Genomic DNA, 21104 nt, shown 5'->3' with positions numbered 1-21104 from the left:
ACTAAACTAACTTTAAAAGATCTAAAACTCTCTCTTCCCAAGACTTTTTTGACCTCTTCCATCCTCCAATTTCACATAATTTCAACAAATAATAATTAATCTAAGCTTTGGCCTATTACCTATTAAATTTAAAAAATGATGATTGAAAACTTTATGGGATTAAAGAGTGGAAAAATGGTTGAATATTAAAATTTAGAAAATATCAAATTTTGTAGAAATTAAGCTAATAATTAATAATTAAAAATTAGATTAACTAATGACTAAAATTTATCTGGGGAAGTAAGGTCAGCAATTATAAAACTAAAAAATTGAAATTATAAGATGGGAATGGAAATCTATGGAGAATATAGACGTGGAACCAGCAATAAAAAAGACATACAAAAAAATCATTCAAAAAAGGAAAATAAGCAGTTAGAAAGAAATGACAAACTCATTTGAGCAACATCAAAAGATGATAGGTATAGTGTTAAAAATGGATATAGAGTTATCACACATTCCCAAATATGGGAAGAAGTGAACATCCCACTTAAACTATGTTGGGATTCGTCTTGTCTGCTAAAGGCAGGATTTTTTTTGTGAATGTCATATAAGAATAGGATCCTAACTGTTGATAGACTCAGTAAGATGAGTATTAAGGGACCATCAAGATGTATGCTATGTAAGCATGTCAGTGAAAATACTGATCATATCTTATATAGATGTCCATATACTCAGTATTGTTGGGATTGGCTCAAACAGATGGTGGGTTGGACCCCCCCATGCCAGGATCCCTAGATGATTTTCTTAAGGGTTGGCCAACAAATAATAATAATTGTATATATATCAAGTTATGGAATATGTGTCCATCTATCCTTATGTGGGAAATATGGAAAGAAAGGAACAAAAGAATATTTCGTGATAAGGACATGACAGAAGATGAGATTATTAAAAAAATTGAGGCATGTATAGTTGAAACTTTAAATGCTCACCTGAGGAAAACTCAGAAAGAGGAAGGATCATTTTCATTATGGGATGGATTAATAAAAAAGAATTGGAAAAACTTAATTAATCCTCCACTTATTTATAAAAAGAAGAATAAAGAGGCTAGGGACAAATGTAGATGGATCCCACCGTCGACTGGGTGGACCAAATTAAATTTTGATGGAGCATCAAAAGGTAATCCTAGTACTACTAGAATAGGATGTATAATTAATAATGATTCTGGTAGGTGGATCACCAAAAGGGCTAAATCCATAAGATCAACCACTAGCAACCTTGTTGAACTAGAAGTTCTGCAAGGTCTCCAAATTTGCCTAAATCTAGGTGTATTAAAACTTATTATTGAAGGAGATTCATAGATTGTACTAAATGCCATTAGGAAAAGGAAGACGCCTAATTGGGTTTTAAACTCTAAACTAGAAGAAGTACTAAATATTCTGGACCACTTTGAAGATATACAGATTCTTCATATCTTTCGGGAAGGTAACAAAATAGCAAATCAGCTAGCAAATAAGGGTGTTGACAGTGAAAATATTTTAATATATAAGGAATAACAATGTAAACAGGAACCGAATAGCCATACTAATATAAAAGGATTAGGGAAAACCACTCTATTAGTGAAATTAGATTTGGAGGAGTCGTTAGAGATTAACGATGCGTCTACATTATCTTTAGATATATATTTCTACAAGGGTGCAAAGGTTGGCCCAAGAATATACCTACATAAAATCTATATATTTAGTTGAATGTGACTTATAGTCGTTGGAACATTTGACCCACATAGTTATCATAGGGATAGTGGGAGAAAATTTATAGCTACTAATCAAGAATTTGAAAGAATCAAAAGCAATCTAAAAATAATTAATCAAAAAAGAAAGGTTTAAAAAAAATTAAAATGGTTAGATAATAACTCGAACATCTAGAAAAGGAACTTTATGTATGAATTAGGAATTAGTAAATCATATCTATTAATCTGTATTCCTAATTTATTGCTCGGAGGCATAGGTTTATTAATACATTCAAGGCTTTATGTCTCCCATGCTCTTATCATCATTATGTGACACCAAGCTAAATCTTATTACAGATTTATTCGGTGTCGTCTAGCTGACATTAGGCAATGATAGCAAACAATCTAGTTGCTTCTGGATCCTTCATATGAGTTTTAGCTTTCTATTTATATCGACTAGGTATTTACAATGTATATTGTCCTATCCATGCTGAGTTTGTTTCTTATAGTATAGGAAACTAAAAACTTAATTCTTAAGTATACAAATTCATAATATGCTAATTGATATGGCATTAAATTGACATGTAAGGGTAGGATTCTATTTGCCGTTAGGAAACCATTGCTCATTAGATTGAAGCCACAACCTTAGATCTAAGTATAAGACTTTTAAATAAAAAATGTTTTTAATAGGGATTCAGATTAACTGACAAAATCTTAAACTGATCAACACTGTTAGGATCAAGTTTGTAATATGGGTGGATATTATGTTAGAATTTAAGTAAGAGCATTCTTAAAATTGCTACTGATCAGTAATCTTTGACATAATGTTAAAGAAAAGAAACATAGGTATCTCCAGCCAAGAATTCAAGGATATCTAAATCGATGTTTTTAATTAATAGTACTAACATTCATTTTGAGTTGCATTATTGATCAACAAGTTAGCTAGGTGTTATCACTCCATCCAGGATTGCAAAAAATACTATAAAGTATATATAGATCTGTTCAAAGTGGTCACTCTCATCTCAGACATTGAAGAGTTCAAATGATCATTATAAAGATCATTGGAGCTTGTATAATTCACAGAAGGAATCAATCATTTATATTATACTCAACAACAAAAATTAGCAATTGGTAACTGGGGTATGCCCCTTTTAATAATGTAATAATAAAGGACTATGGTCCTGAGCAAGACTGGATGTTTTCTTCTCTATTATTTCCTACCAATGCTCGTTTGAATGGAGATACTCTGTTGTATTTTTATTTTATTAAATTAATATAATCAAAGGCTTCGGTCGTTTACCAATTTTTTAAAAAAAACCTAATGACTAAAATTTTATAGATTAGCTAATAAAAATAGTGATTGAATAAATGATCTAAGATCACAATATGTATATCCAATAAAAAAAATAAAAAATATTTTTTTAAATGTGCATATTATAAAGAGATAAAAAATAAAGAGATTTTAGATACAAAATATAAAAATTTGTTTAACTTAGTCATGCATCAAATTATATTATTAAATTGTGATCATTAAGATAAAGCTTAATAAATAATAACAATAATTAATCACAAAGCATAATTAATCTTGGCTTCAAAAAAAAGGGAAAAAAGCATGAAATACCTCTTAAAATTGTACAAACATCTAATTTGTGAAAACAAAAGACTAGTCTTTAACAAGAAATAATAAATATCTCCTAATTTAAAAATTAGACATGATTTTTTCTCTTTTGTGTGTGTGTTTGTATGTAACCTTTAAATATTGGAACAAGGATTGCAGATTTTCTTACTTGTTCTTTCCTCATTGAACTCTTGAACCAACTTGCTTATAATTATTAAATAATTAAATAATATGGTGGAATGCCACTTTGATCAAGAAAAAAAAAAAACTTTTATGCATAATCTCTATAAGAGAACTTTATAACACATGGTGCTTATTATTCTTATTAGTAAATTTGTTTTGATCTTGAAGCTTGCGAGTGATAAATTTTGATGTTTTAAGTTAGGAACTTGGGATGGTAAAAATAAAAATAATCCTTTAACATGTTTGTTTTGCATATTCCATTTGAATAGGATTTTTACCAACAAACTAGGTAAAAATTCTTGTATTACTCATGTATGTTGGAGATTAGTAAAAATGTTTTTAGCCAAAAAAAGAATGTTGCATTTTTAATATAAATATTTGGCTTCTTGTTCTTAGATTTAAGATATAAATTATAATCTATCAATATTAACCTTATTTATGAGAGTTATTGATTATAGTGGTGGTAAAAAGTATGATATGAGCTCAAAGCGATCTCTTTCAAGATAAGTTGCAATACATGTTCCATAAAAATAAGGCTTGTGAAATTGGGTGACTTCTTAATTTTGATTTATTTCTCTTCCATGTTCGTTTAACTAAGCTCACTTTCTACTAAAGCCATCAATAAAATATGAGCACACAAGGTAAGTATAAAATGATGAAACTTCATTCTTATTTCAATCATGGATTCTAGTTCTGTTTGCAAGAAAATAAAGATATTTTCCTTTCTCCTCATCAAATGGTTCCTATGCATAAAGTTGTGTTTATAAGCCTATGCAATCTAAACTATGACTATTTAAAAGATCATAAGTATTGTGTGCAGTTTTGTTCATTAACAAAATAATCCTTTGACATGTTTGTTTTGCATCTTCCATTTCATGTGAGTTCTTTGAATAGTATTTTTACCAACAAACTAGGCAAAAACTCTTGTATTACTCATGTATGTTGGACATTAGTAAAAATGTTTTTAGCAAAAAAAAGAATGTTGTATTTTTCATACCTAACCAACCCCAGGTTGCAAATTAGATACGACTGAATTTCCAAACTTTTTCTATTATGTCAACTCAATAATTAATATAAATATTTGGCTTCTTGTTCTTAGGTTTAAGCTCTAAATTATAAAGTATCAATATTTGCCTCATTTATGAGAGTTATTAATTATAGTGGTGCACAAAAATGTGTTATGAGCTCTAAGCGATCTATTTAAAGTTAAGTTGCAATACATGTTCCATAAAAATAAGGCTTGTGAAATCGGGTGACTTTTTAATTTTGATTTACTTCTCTTCCATGTTCATTTAACTAAGTTCACTTTCTACTAAAGTCATCAATAAACCATAGCACACAATGTAAGTATAAAATGATGAAACTTCATTCTTACTACAATCATGGACTCTAGTTTTGTTTGTAAGAAAATAAAGATATTTTCCTTTCTCCTCATCAAATGGTTCCTATGCATAAAGTTGTGTCATTACATATATTCATGATGTTGACACTCCATATGTAGTGGCACATGTAATTAGCGATTCAACTATTTATATTTTACCAATGTTGTCTCTATATGGTCGACGTATCCTTATTTAATTGTTTAAATTAAACCTTTCAGTGATTATTGATCCGAACTCATTTGCATTATGTGATTAGACTAGTAAGTGTGTCTGTGCATTTAGAGGTTTGCATTTTCGCATAAGTTGTTAAGTAATTTTTTGTGATTTTGGGTTTTCGGGCTTCAAATTTTATTGAATTTAATTTCTGGTAGCTTTGCCTTAGGTGAACTCCTATTACGAGAGATAACCTATTTTCATTTTGATCAATTCAAAGTTTCGCTAGTCTAACTGGCTATTTGCCCTAATCAATTATTCACTTGAAAAGTGAATAAGTATTGAAAAAGGGATTTGTTTTCTCGCTTCTCACTTTTGCAAAATACAAAAGAGCTTTTTGAGAATCCTCTTCTAGAGGATTGCGTTTTTGTTCGTTGTGAGAGCTGTGAGTGTGGGATCTTCGCGAGGTCAGTCTCATTGGATCCGGCTTGGGTAGACCTTGCTTTGTCGTGATTTCCGGTAGTTTCAATGGGCAATTTATTTTATTGTGTTGTTTTCAGTTTCAACCCCTTTTGTTGTCAAGTAGGGCTTTCCTGTTTTCTTGTTTCTGCTTCATTTCAACTTCTGTTGCTAGTAGCAATTTGTTAGGAGGTTGAGAACTAGTGTTCCCCTTCGATTTTGTTTGTTGGTCCTGCCTGGTTGGCCGGGTATGAACATTTTTCCCTATTTTCGGGATGGGGGTTTGGGATTTCACGTCGTTATGCTAGTTGTTTTTGCATACAATGTCTGAATCCAAATTTTATTGGATTTTCAAAGTTTTTGTGCCCAAAGGCCAAATGGGTTTTAATTTCAAAGTTTTTCAATTTTTGGGGTTTTGACCTCATTTTGCATGTTGCCCTATTTTCTCAAGTTTTCTTGGCATGGGTTTGGTGGTGGACCTGGAGCATCTGTTTGGATATCAGTTGAACCTTTGTTGCACTTTTATGTTGCATTTGGATGTGTGTCACATCCATCCTCCCGAGTTTGTTTTCGGTTCAGTTATTTTCTGCATTATGTTCCCATCCAATTCTTGTGTTATGATCTTTGTGATGGTGGTGCGCCACACATGAGTACGTGCACATACAATTGTCGGGTGACTTGCAAGGCTTGATCTCCCATGGTACTTCTAGGAGTTGTGATCATTTGAGTTGGGTTGGGAATATGCATGCCTACGGGCACTCGTCGTTGGATGAGCATGGGTAGGGTAGGGTAGCATATGAAGGGGGCTTCTATCTCACAACTTGGTGTTTATGGCACCATAGGGTTGCAGAGGAAGTTTTAAGTAAGTGATAACTAAATAAAACATTGGGTGGTAATAAAACTTAAGATAATAAAAAAATGCTTCAATGTGAGAGCCTTCTGTTGGGAAGTTGAGTCCGCACATATCTGAGCTTGGGCGTGTCGATACCAAGCGACTCTCCATGATGTCAACCCCTACTTAGTAGCCCATTGACTGTTTAACTAAGACTTGTAGTTTATGCATGGTCTACGTTTTTTGTTCCAGTCATCATACTGTCTAGCATGAGTGTTAGTCATAGACATTTGCTTTGTGTGTGTTTGTGGTTGAATCATTATCTCCATCAGCATGGCGAGAGTGGACCTATGGGTTCCACGTGGTTGGGAGGCATAGCTACCTTCACCACTGCTAGGGATCGGTGTATAGAGATAGTCTACTATTCTAGTGTGACCATTGTTGGATGTCTTCACTTGGTACTTCGGGTTTTGGAGTATACTTTCTTGTGATTTATGCTTTCATTGGAATGTTTGTATATCATGTTTAGATGATGTTAGTATTGACGCATTTCCTTATTATGATGTTTAGCATATGTTAGATGATGAGTTTAATTTGTAGGATTATCTTATGCTTTACTTCTAGCATCTTAGATTTCTTTATTCTTATGTTGTAGCACATTTTAGTAGTGACATCCTCATATAATAGCTCTAACGACTTGGTCGGTGGTTTGGGATGTTATGCACGGGGGATGGCTAGGACCCACGATGGTCTTATGATGCTATTACAGTTGGGAGGAACCACGTACTTAGTTTGGTTGTTATATACATTGCGATGTTGTTTCAATTTATTGCAAAGTTGTTTTAGTACACTGCGATGTTACCTTCTATACTTTCCCTTCACTGCTATGTTTACATGTTTAGATTTAGATTTCAACTTTTCGTCTTTCAGTTATTGTTCGAGTGTCCTTGCCTCGAGATGTGGATTCGATACTCCTCGATGTGGAGGAACTTTATTTCTTAGCTTTTTACCTTTTTGTTTTCTAGTGTGTTGCATTGGATTCTCGTGCGAAATTGAACTTTCTCGTGCGAGAATGCAAGATCTCACATGGTGTGTTGGGCTTTCTCGCGTGGCCTTTGGCACTTTCTCGAGCAAAAGCCCACACCAGTTTTGGGATGCCTTGGTTGCTAGGCCAAGCAATTCCTCACGTCGTTTGGTGCACTTCCTCGTGCGAAGGGCAATTTCTCGCGTGGCTTGTTGCACATCCTCATGCGAGAATATGTCAGTCTATTGTCCTCATGCGAAAAACAGGGGGTATCTAGGCTTGGCTAGGGAAATTTTGGAAGTTGGTTTTGGACACCCTATTATGGTTTACACCTTCTTAATTCAAAATAGATTTCTTGGGGGGTTTAAAATATATCGTTTAAGTTTATACTTAAGATATATTCTAATATATGCGACGAGTCTTTTGAGATAGGTTCTAGACCTCTGCGAGCTAAGATAAATATTCTAGGAAATTTTAGGGCTTCAGAAATTCAAAGTTAGCCAAATTTTAGGGCTTTAGGATTTCAGACTTAGCCAATTTTTAGGAGTCAACAACTATCTTTGAGCATGGTGTTCAGTTGTTAAGTTGTGCTTCCTTTGTGCCCTCGTCATGTGTGAGACCATGGTTGGTCTCTTATGTTTTCTTGTTTATATTTTGGTCAGTGGTGATGCTTGGAGATCTTTGGTGTTGATTGTTTGGTTAGTCTTTCATTGTGATCTTTGTATGTTGGTTGTTGTGTGAATCCATACTTGTAAAAAAAAAAAGTTGTTTGGCTTTTATCTATCCTTGTTCCAAGGATCTCTGGGCGGGGCATTACAACAATCCTCCTATAACCGATTACTCTCCAAATTATTTAATGTTAATCCCACCTTAGACAACATATCTACCACACCATTCCCTCCTCATTTTACATGGGATATTTTAAAATTGTCAAATGTGTCAATTATAGAAATTATTATTTTTATATACATATTCAAATACCATACTCCAATTTTCACTTTAATTATAGTATTAACAATTATAAAAAAATCCCCTTCTAGATGTACTTGAAAAACATTTAGTTTTTTAATGATCAACACTACATTGAGAGCAGCCTAAACTTTGGCCTCATTATTCATCTCATCACAAAGGCATTTAGCACAATCATTAATAGATTCCTATTCTAGACTCTAGCCATGAATCTAGCTCTAGATGGATCTAGATTTTCTTTTGACACTCCATCAAAATTAACATTTGTCCATCCTTGTTCTAGGGGTTCCCGAATCTCCTTCAAATCACATTTTAAACAACTATGAAGGAAGAATTCTAAGAAATGAGGAATAGTTGTTGAGGAATATTCAACAAAAGCAAAAGATGAACAAAATCATATGCTTAGTGAGAAGTTCACTAAGCAGTTTGTGCTCTCTCATATCCATCTAGATAAGGCCTTGATATTTATGGTTTCCCAACATATTTCTCTCAAAAGTGTTGGCAAATAATTGGGGGAGGTGATTGAGATGTGATAGAGGCATTGGAAGCTACAAGTCACTCTCAAAGATTTCTTAGAGAGATGAATAGTAGTTTTATAACTTTGATCCCAAAGATAAAGAATACTAACTGCTAAGATGGCTTCAAACCAATCTCCTTATGCAACACCTTACATAAGTTATTAGCCAAATTCATGGCTAACAAACTAAAGAAAATCTTACAAACAATAATCTCAAAAGAACAGACTGGTTGTGTTCCAAACATATCCATATTAGATGGCATCATCATAGCTCATGAAATAGTTCACTCGATACAAAACAACAAGATGCGAAGTATGACCAAAAAACTAGATATCAAAAAGGCCTATGACAAAGTAGATTGGATATTCTTTTGCAAATGCCTAGAAGCCTTTGGATTCAACACACAATATATTATTTAGACATATAATTGTATTTCAGACTTAGATTCTCAATCTCAGCTAAAAGTTCACTAGAGGGTTGCTTTGAAGCCTCCAAAGAATTGAGGGAAGGACTCGTGTTATCTCAATATCTTTTCATAATAATGGTTGGAGCATTTGATAAGTTGGTGAAAGAATTTGCAAGTACATCTTCTACACTAGTTGGACATCAACCCCAACACGGGGATTGTTATTTCATGGATCATAGTTTTCTCAGTTGAAAAGAGAGCGAGGAGAGTAAGTCACTAACGAGTCTTGGTGGCCCATCAAGCTAGATGGATATAGATAAGTTAATATAGATATATAGTTGTTATGCAAGGTTTTTGCAACTATCACATGCATAAATAGTTAATAGTTTAGTGAGGATGTGGGTTATTACTTTGTAAACAAACATTGTACTTCTATCATGTGGTCAACTTCAAGAGGCATTTCATGCATGAATTAGGCCCAGATTTGTCAATATATAATTAGGAGTATTTGGCATGTGGTGGTGGGATATGAGTAGATAGTGGTAGTGTTTTGTCAAGTATTGGATAATGACCTAGAGCCTAAATTTATAGCTATTTGATATAAGTTTTTTATTAATATATATTTGACTAAGACACCTCTCTCTAGAGAGAGTAAATAATATCATAATAAGACAAATAATTATAAATTAAACTAGTTTTTATTTTTAATTATTTATAAATTTATAACAAGAAAATCACTTTTAACTTTATGAAAAATAACTCTTAAAAGAAGAAAATTCAAATTTAAAAAATAACATAAAAAATTAAAATAAAATTATATATTTAATGAAAAACTAATTTTCATAAAAGAAGAATTAAAATAAAATTGCTTTTGAAAAAATATAAAGATAATAATTTTAAAATATTCTTATAAAAAATAGATAATAATTTTTTTTTTTTAAATTCCTTTAAATTGAAGGAGATTAATCCTAGTTTTTGATCCTTCTTAATTCTCTATTATTGATTCAATAAATAGATTGTTCATTCCATAATAAATGTCTTCAAAATAACAATATTAAATTTAAACATAAATAATATAAACAATTTAAAAATAATAATTTAACATTTAAAATATTAAAGATGAAACTAAAATTCAAAGGAGGATTGACTCAAAGGGATAAATTGGCATAATGATATGTAATTTTATTTGTAAAAGTGACTGCAACTAAGTTCTTTTGTTTTCTTTTTTTATTTAGAATAGTGTGGTAGTTTTATTTGCTATTTTTTTAATTAGGTTGTCTAAATTAATAATTATAATTATAAAAATTATTTTCATTTTATTTTAATAAATGTTAAGATTTGAATAAGTGATAAAACAAGTAGTGTTTATATTTCTTTTATATATGTCTTTGTTAAAAAATAATATTTGTATAGAATAAATAAAATTGAAGTAAAAGTCAAATAGGTTAATTTATTTTGATTTAAAATAGAGTGGGAAATTAGCAAAATATTAAAGGTTTTTATATACATGGTCATGACTTATTAATCTTTGTTATCACCATAGAATGTCACTTAGCATAACTAGATTAGTGAAGTCTATTATGTACCTAAGGATATGAAATTACTAACAGACTTATTTTTAATTCAATCTATGTAGAAAATGACGAGAAATATCACTAATTTTTTTATAACTTGAGATGGTGGGAAACAAATGCTAAGTAAAACAAAGCAAATATGAGTTAAGAAAAGCAAAATACTGGCAATATGTAGATAAAATAATGAAGACTAAGTGAAAACAACATAGATATTTTAAACATTTCATAGAAACAAATCCCATGCAAAATGAACAAATGCAACCAAAGGGAACAATATATAGAATTGAACAGATGTTATGATTTAATGTCAATCTAATGTTTAGAAAAAAGTTACACTTGAGGATTAAGCCCTAGGCAAAACCAAACATTGTGCCAAATGTTACAATGAAGAATTAAGGGAAATAAGTTAAAATATAAGACACTAGTTCACTAAACCATCTTATCAATCATAGTAAAGGCCTTGTCTATGAACCCACATTTTGCATACATGCCTACAAGGTCATTAGCCACAAAAAATTCTAACTAAAATCCCCCCTTTCTTATTTAGTTGTGGATATCAAAATCCCTCTTGTAAAACTGTTGATTTGCCACATCCAAAAAGGATAGTGACAAATGTTTTTGAAACTAGTTTGACAACAACACTTGTATTTGGTTATAACGCTTCAAGGCATATATAGGAATGGGCTTCTAGGACCCAATCAAAATTATTGATAAAAACTTAAGATTTTTCATATGGTCATGAATGAAACTCCTTGTTGTCATTATGGAATGCCTGTTAACATAATTAAAATTAGTGAAGTCTATTGTTATGTTTCTAAAGATATTATATTAGAAAATATTTAACTAGATGTAGATGTGATCTTGTGAGACATCTTTTTTTTGTAGTTATATTTTTTCATATAGATAGTTTGTGGAGTTAATTATATTAGGGGATGAGTAGACATTCATTTGAGGTCATGGCATCCGTCGGTTATATTAACATTGGGTCGTAAGCGAGCATGATATTGTATTTGGGATATATGAGATATAGCGTAGATTGGTTTATCCTATAAGGAGTATTGTGTACTATTACATATATTGGATACTACAACAACTTAGCACATAAAAAAGTCTTATATTGTGTGACATAAACCCTATACATTTTATTCTTTCCGTGATTATGTGTGGATCTTATCACCTATCGCATAGCCTACAAGCCAACACTTTGTCTAGGCCTCCAAATTTATAACTTTCTTGACTTGGGTTCTACGCCTCCATAATTATTTTATAAATATCCCTCACGCCTTTCTTCTCAATGTATATGGATCAAGCAAAAAATTATAAATCATACATTACTAGAATCTCATCTTGGCTTTGGCCTAAAATTGAAAATGACATGCAGTCTCAATCACTTCAAAGTCAATAATGGAGTAGGCTCATTTAATATTGATCTTTGTGTCCTTAATAAAGCCCAAAGTTTACTTCATTGTATTAATGGTCATATATAAGACATGAGGTGACAAGCTCATCATAAGCTAATGCAGAGCTTACCATGTGTCTTCCATGAGTACCTTTATTGCAACATCAATGCATACAAATGCATCATGTAAAATTTCAAATTAATAGGAAAAGAGAGCTATACTTCATTGTATTAATGGTCATATATAAGACATGAGGTGACAAGCTCATCATAAGCTAATGCAGAGCTTACCACATGTCTTCCATGAGTACCTTTATTGCAACATCAATGCATACAAATGCATCATGTAAAATTTCAAATTAATAGGAAAAGAGAGCTACATATCATACTCAAGTTCTCTTACATGTGTCACTTTGTGTATCTCACCCTCTTTGGGTGTAGTCCTATTGAAGAACTCAAAATCATACTCATAACACCGACTTTTCAAACATCTTCAATTTAAAAATAAGAAAGATTCAAAGTTGCATAACCCTCATCCTCACTTCATTATACTTAGCGACTCATTTTTTAATTAATTCATGTTATATTGTCCAAAACATTTGGGTGGCATTTGGTAGAGCTAGCACTTTCTATGACATCTTATGGTTGTTCTTGTGGCAACATAGTGCAAACACTAAAGTACAACTCCATTTTCTTCTCTTTTTGTTGCGTCCTACTCTAATTTGTGACCCAAACATGTCACTTTATTGGTGTAGCAATGAAACCCTTTCAAATCATTTGCTAATACTCTTTTACGATTCCATCAATTAGAGCAATAGATATGGTCACAATCACAACAGTTGCAATAAGGAAATTCCCATTAAGTATATCCTTGCTTTCCACAACTATATAATGGACGCTCATGCAACATTGTCTTTTACCTTGCCCTCTATACTTCTATAAAAACCAAAGCCTTGGCCCTACTATAATTATTTTTTTCTATGTGAGCTACAAATGGGCACCAATAGCTATTAGTAATTATTGGCTTTACCTCTTTAACCCTACAATGCTTAACACAAATTGGTGTTGTGCGTCGCCCTCTCACATGCTTCACCAAAAATTGGTAGCCATCCCTTGCAACTTTTGTAAAAGTATACTAAAGAAGGGGTTCCATGTTGATATATAACACTAGGATGCACAAAGAAGAGGGCATGAAGATCAACTTTTGGCAATGGCTCTTATTAGAAAACAACAATTATTATTTGGTGCTCAATTGATCACCTTGTGAACCAATTTTCTTTGAAATCGGCTTACTAGTTGCTACATGCAAGTAGCCATTTGTTCAATCTTCTACTTGAGGTGCACTACAACCATATGACTCTAGCTCTCTAAAAAATCCAACCAAATCATTGCCTCTATAAGATCTTTCTAAGTCAATAATGTATGCTTCAATAACTCCTTCTAAAAGTGCATTCTTAATCCACCATCAAAATGTTCCTTCTTATTGAAATCATCAATGTTTTAGCACACATTTGACAATAGCTCACTAAAGAATTTACTATATATGTTCATAATATCATCCATCTATTGAGTTACCTCCTATAATGCAACTCGGCTACCTATTTCCTTTTCCTCTTGGAGCCTCTCATTTCAATGTGCATTCCATACATGTGTTTCCTCGTTCACATTGAATGAAAAACTACTTGTGCTATGATACATGCAAGGTGGTGAACTTGGCTTGCAAATTGGTTTATCCTCATCAAAATGCATATCCTCCTCCATAAATAGACTACTAATCTACAAATCATTAATCTATGTTCAAATATCACCAACCGGCTCCTCCATCAATAAACTTAGATTTTTCATTAACAACACTTCCATTTATGTGTTGCCTTATTTGCAGATGATGTATTGATATATAGGTACCTTCATCTTAGATTCAACAATTGCAACTTTACATTGTGTTTCATATCTCTTTGTGCTCCTTGCACTCTCTACTATTGTTGCTACTCTCCACCTTCACTTCTATAATATATTATGAACCAACTATGCCCTCATCCACTCGCCATAAGCACAATGAAAGATTGTTCCTTTGGGAAAGCTTTCACATACTTTTCTATAAGAAGCATCTTTATTGAAAGCGAGATTATTTTGAAACATATACATCTAATAGTTGACAAAATCTTAGCACTTCCTCCATCGACATACATCATCATAATGAACTAAAAAGTGTGAGTCATCTACACCTTTCAAAAACAAGTCCTTAAGAAATTATGCTTCAATAGAGAGATCAATTCAAACATCCAATTGATTTGGCACTATTCCTCAAAACATCAATGTCAAAGCCATGCATAGAATTCATCAGTGATTTTCTCTAGAAGCTTGACCCAAAACTCCTTGTGCAAATCAGCACAAAATGTTTTTCCACCTACACTTCAATAAATCACTTGACCTCATTAGGAAACTAGTTTGAATTTCTTTCCCCATCATTTGCCACAACATAGCTAATCAACAACATGTGTCCTTAGACAATGGCAAGTACTCAAGTTGTAGTCTTCATGTGTGTGTTCTCATGAAGCACTCAGTCATTTCTCATCCACAGATTTCAATACCCTCATTAGATAATCCACGTTCTCAATGCAATGAGATAATAATTGCAAAAGACTATAATGCACAATAATTAATAAATATTGTACAGATTATGGAAAAACTTAATAAATTTCTTGTGCTACTCTTTGAAGGAATTACATATGGGGTTTATAGCCACTTTATAAGTTATCATCATACAAAGGACTTAAATTGGATCCTCTGTGGCGTGGATCATAAGGCACATTCCAATTAACCAAGAAGATTATGCCTACGATATTGTTGTGTCCTATGAGAAAGAAGACAATGGAAACTACGAGTAGAACAAGGAAATAGAAATCACCCTCTAAAAAGAAATCATCAAGTTCCAAAGGAAGCTTAAAGATCAATATAGTTTAGCATTACCAAATGAACTTCAGGATAAAATCTCAAAAGAAAACAATCAAACTAGACCTTGTGTATAGCAAGAAAAGAAAATTATATTAATGTCCCTTGACATAGCAACAGTTAGAAAAAAAGTTGTAGGAGGATGAAAATAAAGCACCATGCCCCTTACACATAGAAGTTAACGATGAATAGAGCCCCTATGTGCATTTGAAATTGAGGAATAATACTGACTAGAGTGTACAAAGGTACCATGCCTAAGATATTAGGCTCAGGAATGTGAGCTAGTAATGTGAAGCTATCCTTTGGTCTTGGGTCATAAGTAGTAGATTCATATCATTGGAATGAGACAAGTAATGCCAATGAGATTAGGCTAAGGATTATGAGTAGTAATGTGAAGCTACTCTTTGATCTAGGGACCCATGTCATTGGAATGGGGTCAAATAATGCTTGGCTGAGGAATCTCGGTCCTAATGTTGTATCGCTACTACAAGTGGCACCTAGCCATTTCTAACAATTACTTCAGTTATATTTTGATGAAAATTAGATGATTTAACTAATAGGAAAAATTGACTAGAATGAAGTTTCAAAATTTTGAGGAATAAAGGTGCCAAATTTAATTTTGACCTTTTAAACAGGTTTCCATTCAGTTCAACTCCTGAAAGATCCTCCTCAAAATTGACACCAACATAATATTTCTAGAATAAAATTCTAGATAGTTCACAAAAGAAATGATTAGAGAAAACCATTAACAAATGTATAGGACAACGAATCTTAATGAAAAATCAACAAAACTAAATGAAGCAGAACTCAGGGCTTTAGTGTGCATGTACATATTAGATCTATGAAATGAAGCACGTAATAACCATAAGGATTCTAGAAGGATTGCTAATGGAAAATGTTGCGATGCAAGATATTAAAGATTTACTCAGAGCTCTCTTCTTTTATTGAGCTGAGGAAAACCATAGATGCGGTCACAGAAGTAGAACTTAAGGAGGAAATGGAGAAACTAGGAGTTCCAAGGATATGCAAAATAAGTGTAAAACTCACAACAACAAAGTTGATTTCAAGGCACATATAGATGTCTTTACATACCCATTATACAGAATTGCATGTTGTAAAAATATAAAATATAGGTTGTGGTGAATAACTAAAAATCTTCAAAAAGAGGTAGGGAATGCTAAAACAGAGAAAACATTTTAGGAAGTAAACCTAAAATATTCCATAGTTGTATTAACCCTCCTGCCTGCTTTAATTCTAGCCAAAAATAACTTGATACCAAGCACAACCTCCATTTCCACTCATCAATTTCAAACAAACCAAACACCACAATCAAAAGAATAAACACAACTGCAAACCCAACCTTCAAATTCATCCAAAAGAAAAAATTAAGCACCGATAACAAATTTCGTACACATGTTCAAAAAAGGATGGGGAGCATCACCTTTAAAATAGCTTGCTAAAAGGGTACAACCTACTATTCATGATCATGTAATAGCACCATAAGCATCAATCTGAATTTGAACTTAGAAAACGTCCGAAGAACAAGAGTAGGACAACTTAACAGGTGGCTAACTGAAAGGCTTCAAAACAATGCAAGGAATGTTAACACAGCTAAGAAAGGGAACAAACCAACCAGTATTTCTAGTATGAATGAACAAAGCTTTCAATCCCCACAAATTCAAACAAATTATCACATCCAATCCCAAAGTCAAAAACTGGAACACTACTTCTAAATGATATCTGCAAATTTAACCTTTGAGAACAAAAGAAGAAAAAAAAACACCAGAAAATATAACCCATGTTGAAAATGTTCAATGAAAGAAACAATCACTTTTAAAACACGTCCACAAATTCAAAGGCATCAAACACCAACTTTAGGATGCAACCTCAAAATTCAAAACAATAAAACATAAAATTGAATCCCGTAAAAATTAGACACCACATTCAAATATATTGCCCAAACTTTAAGAAATTAAGTACCACCTTCAAATCCAATCCCCAAATTACAAAAAAATTAATCAAACACAATTTTGAAACCAATTCCAAAATACATCCATAACTTCAAAAGCTGCAAACACGTGAGTTCAGATGTGAAATCCAAATTTAAAATTCTAACATAAAATTCAATCCCCAACTTAAATGAAAATTAAAAATTAAAAAACAGCGATCAAACCCGATTCCCAAACCCAAGAAAACCTAGGCACACTGCCTGCAAATCGAATCCCCCAATTAACAGAATATCAAACAACACCTTAAAGCCCTACTTCCCAAGCTCAAAGATATCAGACTCCACCTTCAAATCGATTAATCGAACTTGAAAAGAATTGAAAAAGCACCAAATAGACCGCACAAAATCACCTTCAAAAAGAAACGATCAAACAGGTTGGGGCATTGATACAAAACTTCATATTCAAGCACATCACAATCATGTTAGTGTGTAATAAGGAGCAACACAGTGCATCCAAATGTCGGTGCCTTGTGACAAGGCCAGTACAGCCAAGGTAAAGCCCTGCAATGGTTTAAAGGGAAACAAATCCCTGTTGCAAGAATTTCAAATCAACAAACAATGAAAAGAATACAATCTAAGCAAATATACCCATTATTCCATAATTTGAAATTTCAAACACCGCGTTCAAATTCAATCTCCAAACTCAAAAACATCAAACCACACTCCGAATCCACTCCCCAAATATAAAACATTCAAGAAGCAAACCAAGCAAAGTAAATCTCATACACCACCGTACATTTCCCTAATTTTAACCTCTATTTTTTATGTCATTATAAAATTTATTGAACAAAATTCCCCCAAAATATAAATCTACCGCATGAATTTCAAAGAAAAGAGGCCTTACATTGACAAATTCGGGATGGTAAACGACTTGGGCCTTATTGTGGAGGACACTGATAGTAGCATCCTGGATACCAGGGAGCCTCTTCACCGCCTTCTCAATGGAAGCAGCACATGCAGAGCACTGCATACCTCCGACCCTGAACATGGCCTTCCTCATCTCCAAAGAAGCTGCAGATGGTGTAGCAGATGTTCCTGCATTTCCATGACTTGAAGATTCATGTGGATACCTGGGCATCGAAGGATAATACGGCGGAGGGGACAAAACCAGATTAGAGCTATCCCGCTCCCCATTTTCCTTCTTCCCCTTCCCCAAACAAGAAAGCGCCAAAAACCTATTAGCCATTGTTCTCCTTTCTTCTCCTCCTCACTGCAGAAAACTCCAAATCATCAACAAATCATTCAAAATTGCAAACCACAGATTCGCATTGCAAAAATTGAAACGAGAATTGCTTCGATTGGCTGCCAAGCTTTCAAGCTTCCTACAATTTTAGTCCTAAAAATACAATTTATAGATGTTTTATTTCAAATATTTACTATTTTTCCATGATTAGGTTTTACTCTTTACCAATGGCAGGAATCCTGTGCAGGCGGGTCCTGAGAATCTCGTGTGTTGTCTAACCATCAGAAAGTTCAAAATTGAGATGTACTTTTAGCTCTGGATATTCACAGGATTATGATTGGGCCTGTCAAAATTGAGATGTTTACGCCATTTCTCGTAATTTTATTGCTCTACTTGCCCGTTTCTCTTAACTTGTAGTAGTTGTAAAATATAAAATATGTATCCTCACTCCAATGCTAAGTTTCGTTCGTTCGAATTCGTTCAGCTCGGTGCACCAACACAGGCCATTTTAAACGTCGCACGCAAGAAAAAAGATACAAGCTAAAAGCAAATATTATATAGGACCCAGACTTCGTTGTCATTCCTAAATTTTACAAGTATCTCCTTTCAAATGGAAGGACGTCTAAGATTGGACCATTTTTAACTTTCTCCATTTTAACTTTTTCTCCACGCTAAAACTAGAAGACAACGAATACAAGTGATTCATATCCGAAAGCCTAGATGCTTTGTTCTACATGGGTACTTCCGTCGTGTGGAGTTGGACTTGACAGTTCCGCGATTGATTAGAGTAGTGAAAAGGGTAATCTTAGAGTTGACTTGTTAGTATGCCTTGTCTGTACGAAAGGATACTAACATTGCATAGAGACACTAGGGGGCTAGAGTATTAAAAGATTGTCGAGTAACATTAGAGTTGGCTCATGCAATGACACTTGCCCACTTACAGAGTAGATTTCCTACATGTCTTTGTTTGCCTCTGGGATTAGTTGATACTTGTGTCTTGGTACCCTTTGAGATAGTTTTCTTTTAGGCAATTCCTTGAACCTAGATGTTGGTTTTGACTTATGTTTTGTTATCTTGTTTGGGACTTGAGACTATCTTTTTAGCATGGTGTGAGTGATCCTTTTTGGGTTTCACAAGGTCGAGTGGTAGAGTATTTTCTTATACCATTGAGATTCGACCATTGAATGGTTATATTCTAAGTGTATTTTATTTTATTTCATAGATCTTATGAGATGATGTAATCTATTTCATGATGTATATTATTTCAACCTTTCATACCTTATGACCTATACAATGGATGATTGTGCACTCTCATTGTTGTCAAGTGACATTCGAGATAATTACATATTATTTAAATAAAATTTGTACTTGTAGTTATCATTTAAATGTGGAATTGTTTTACATTGATTTTAGTATTAATTAAACTTAAATGTGATTCAATGTTATGAGACCCTTAAGAATTGCAATTTGTTTATGATGGTGTTGTGTATGTGAGTTAATACTTCTACTATATTATATCTATTGTTGTTATTCAAAAAAAAAGTTTGGCAAACTTAGTAAAACTTAGGTTAATTTATTTTGGGTTCCCTGGTAGGGAGTTACATGTCACTAATGACCCTCTTGCTCCTCAAACCTAGTTACACCTCTTTTAAGTTTCACTTTTGCATATTAACTAATTTCCATGTACAAGTATATAATTATGTACTAATATTTCCAAATGAATTATATTTTTTTAGGCACAGGTAGCGGAACATGCATCTTCTAGTGTGGGCTTTGATCGTAGTGGGAGGAGAGATGTTGTCGATGCGATACCTACTACTCATGGGGGTACAAATATGATGGATGTGACACCCATTAGTGCTCAAGTAATTTTTAAATAGAAATTTAAATTAATTTGAAATTTAGTAGATACATGTGCATTTTTATCAATGCATTTAAATTTAAACATGTGTAAATATTTGAAACTAGAACCCATGTATATATACAAACCTATACGTGTCTAATGCATTTTTATATTTTAATTTGCAGGGCTTAGTTGATACTCCATAGACACATGATCGTCATGATTCTTGATTAGAGGGTTGCTATGTTCGTATGCATCTTGGACGACTCTCTAGTTTAGGACACATGCATATGTCTACTTTATCATTGATCTAATTGAGACATATACATTTATGATTTGACATCTCTCTCTCTCTCTCTCTCTCTCTCTCTCTCTCTATATATATATATATATATATATATATGATTCATTTTTTATTTAACACATGATTGGTTTGAAGTTTATTCAATCATCATATATATCTCTAGTGTATGGTCTGGATGTGATGTATGTATTTCATTTATGGTTAGACATGTGTACATGATTGGTTCAATTTATGATTATCTAAATGTGATATACATGTTTCTAGTTTATGGTCCATGTGATATACATGTATTTATTTTATGGTTAGACATGTACATGAATGGTTAAATTTATGATTAGAATGATTATATATGTAAATTTAGTTTATGGTTAGATGTACATGATTGATGAAAATGTATATGTACAGAAATTGTCTCCTAAATTTAATATAAAATGAACATGTAAGTATTCAATATAAGTCCTATAAAGTTATACATGAAATTAACACATACATGTATACACTTGATATAAGTCCTAGCAAGTTATGTATGAAATGAACACATGTACACATGTCTAGACACATATAATGAACATACACATGTATTTATGAAATG

The 21104-nt window shown here is 32.7% G+C and overlaps 1 protein-coding gene across 1 annotated transcript in view; it reads right to left on the bottom strand.

The window, feature by feature from the left end:
• LOC149576352 (putative copper-transporting ATPase HMA5) overlaps positions 1-18764 on the bottom strand; it is an 89835-nt gene extending 71071 nt beyond the window's left edge. Inside the window, exons 1-2 of the mRNA XM_089816972.1 lie at positions 18591-18764; positions 18027-18392 (exon numbers count right to left, since the gene is read on the bottom strand). Of these exons, the coding sequence (XP_089673098.1) occupies positions 18027-18368 (342 nt within the window). The 5' untranslated portion in view covers positions 18369-18392; positions 18591-18764. The remainder of the gene's footprint in view (positions 1-18026; positions 18393-18590) is intronic.
• Between the last annotated feature and the right edge of the window lie 2340 nt (positions 18765-21104).

The sequence above is a fragment of the Cupressus sempervirens genome, chromosome 1 (genome assembly GCF_028749045.1).
Source record: "Cupressus sempervirens isolate cs-2001-9-10 chromosome 1, ASM2874904v1, whole genome shotgun sequence".
Taxonomy (NCBI): domain Eukaryota; kingdom Viridiplantae; phylum Streptophyta; class Pinopsida; order Cupressales; family Cupressaceae; genus Cupressus; species Cupressus sempervirens.
This window is presented reverse-complemented; position numbering and strand designations above follow the sequence as displayed.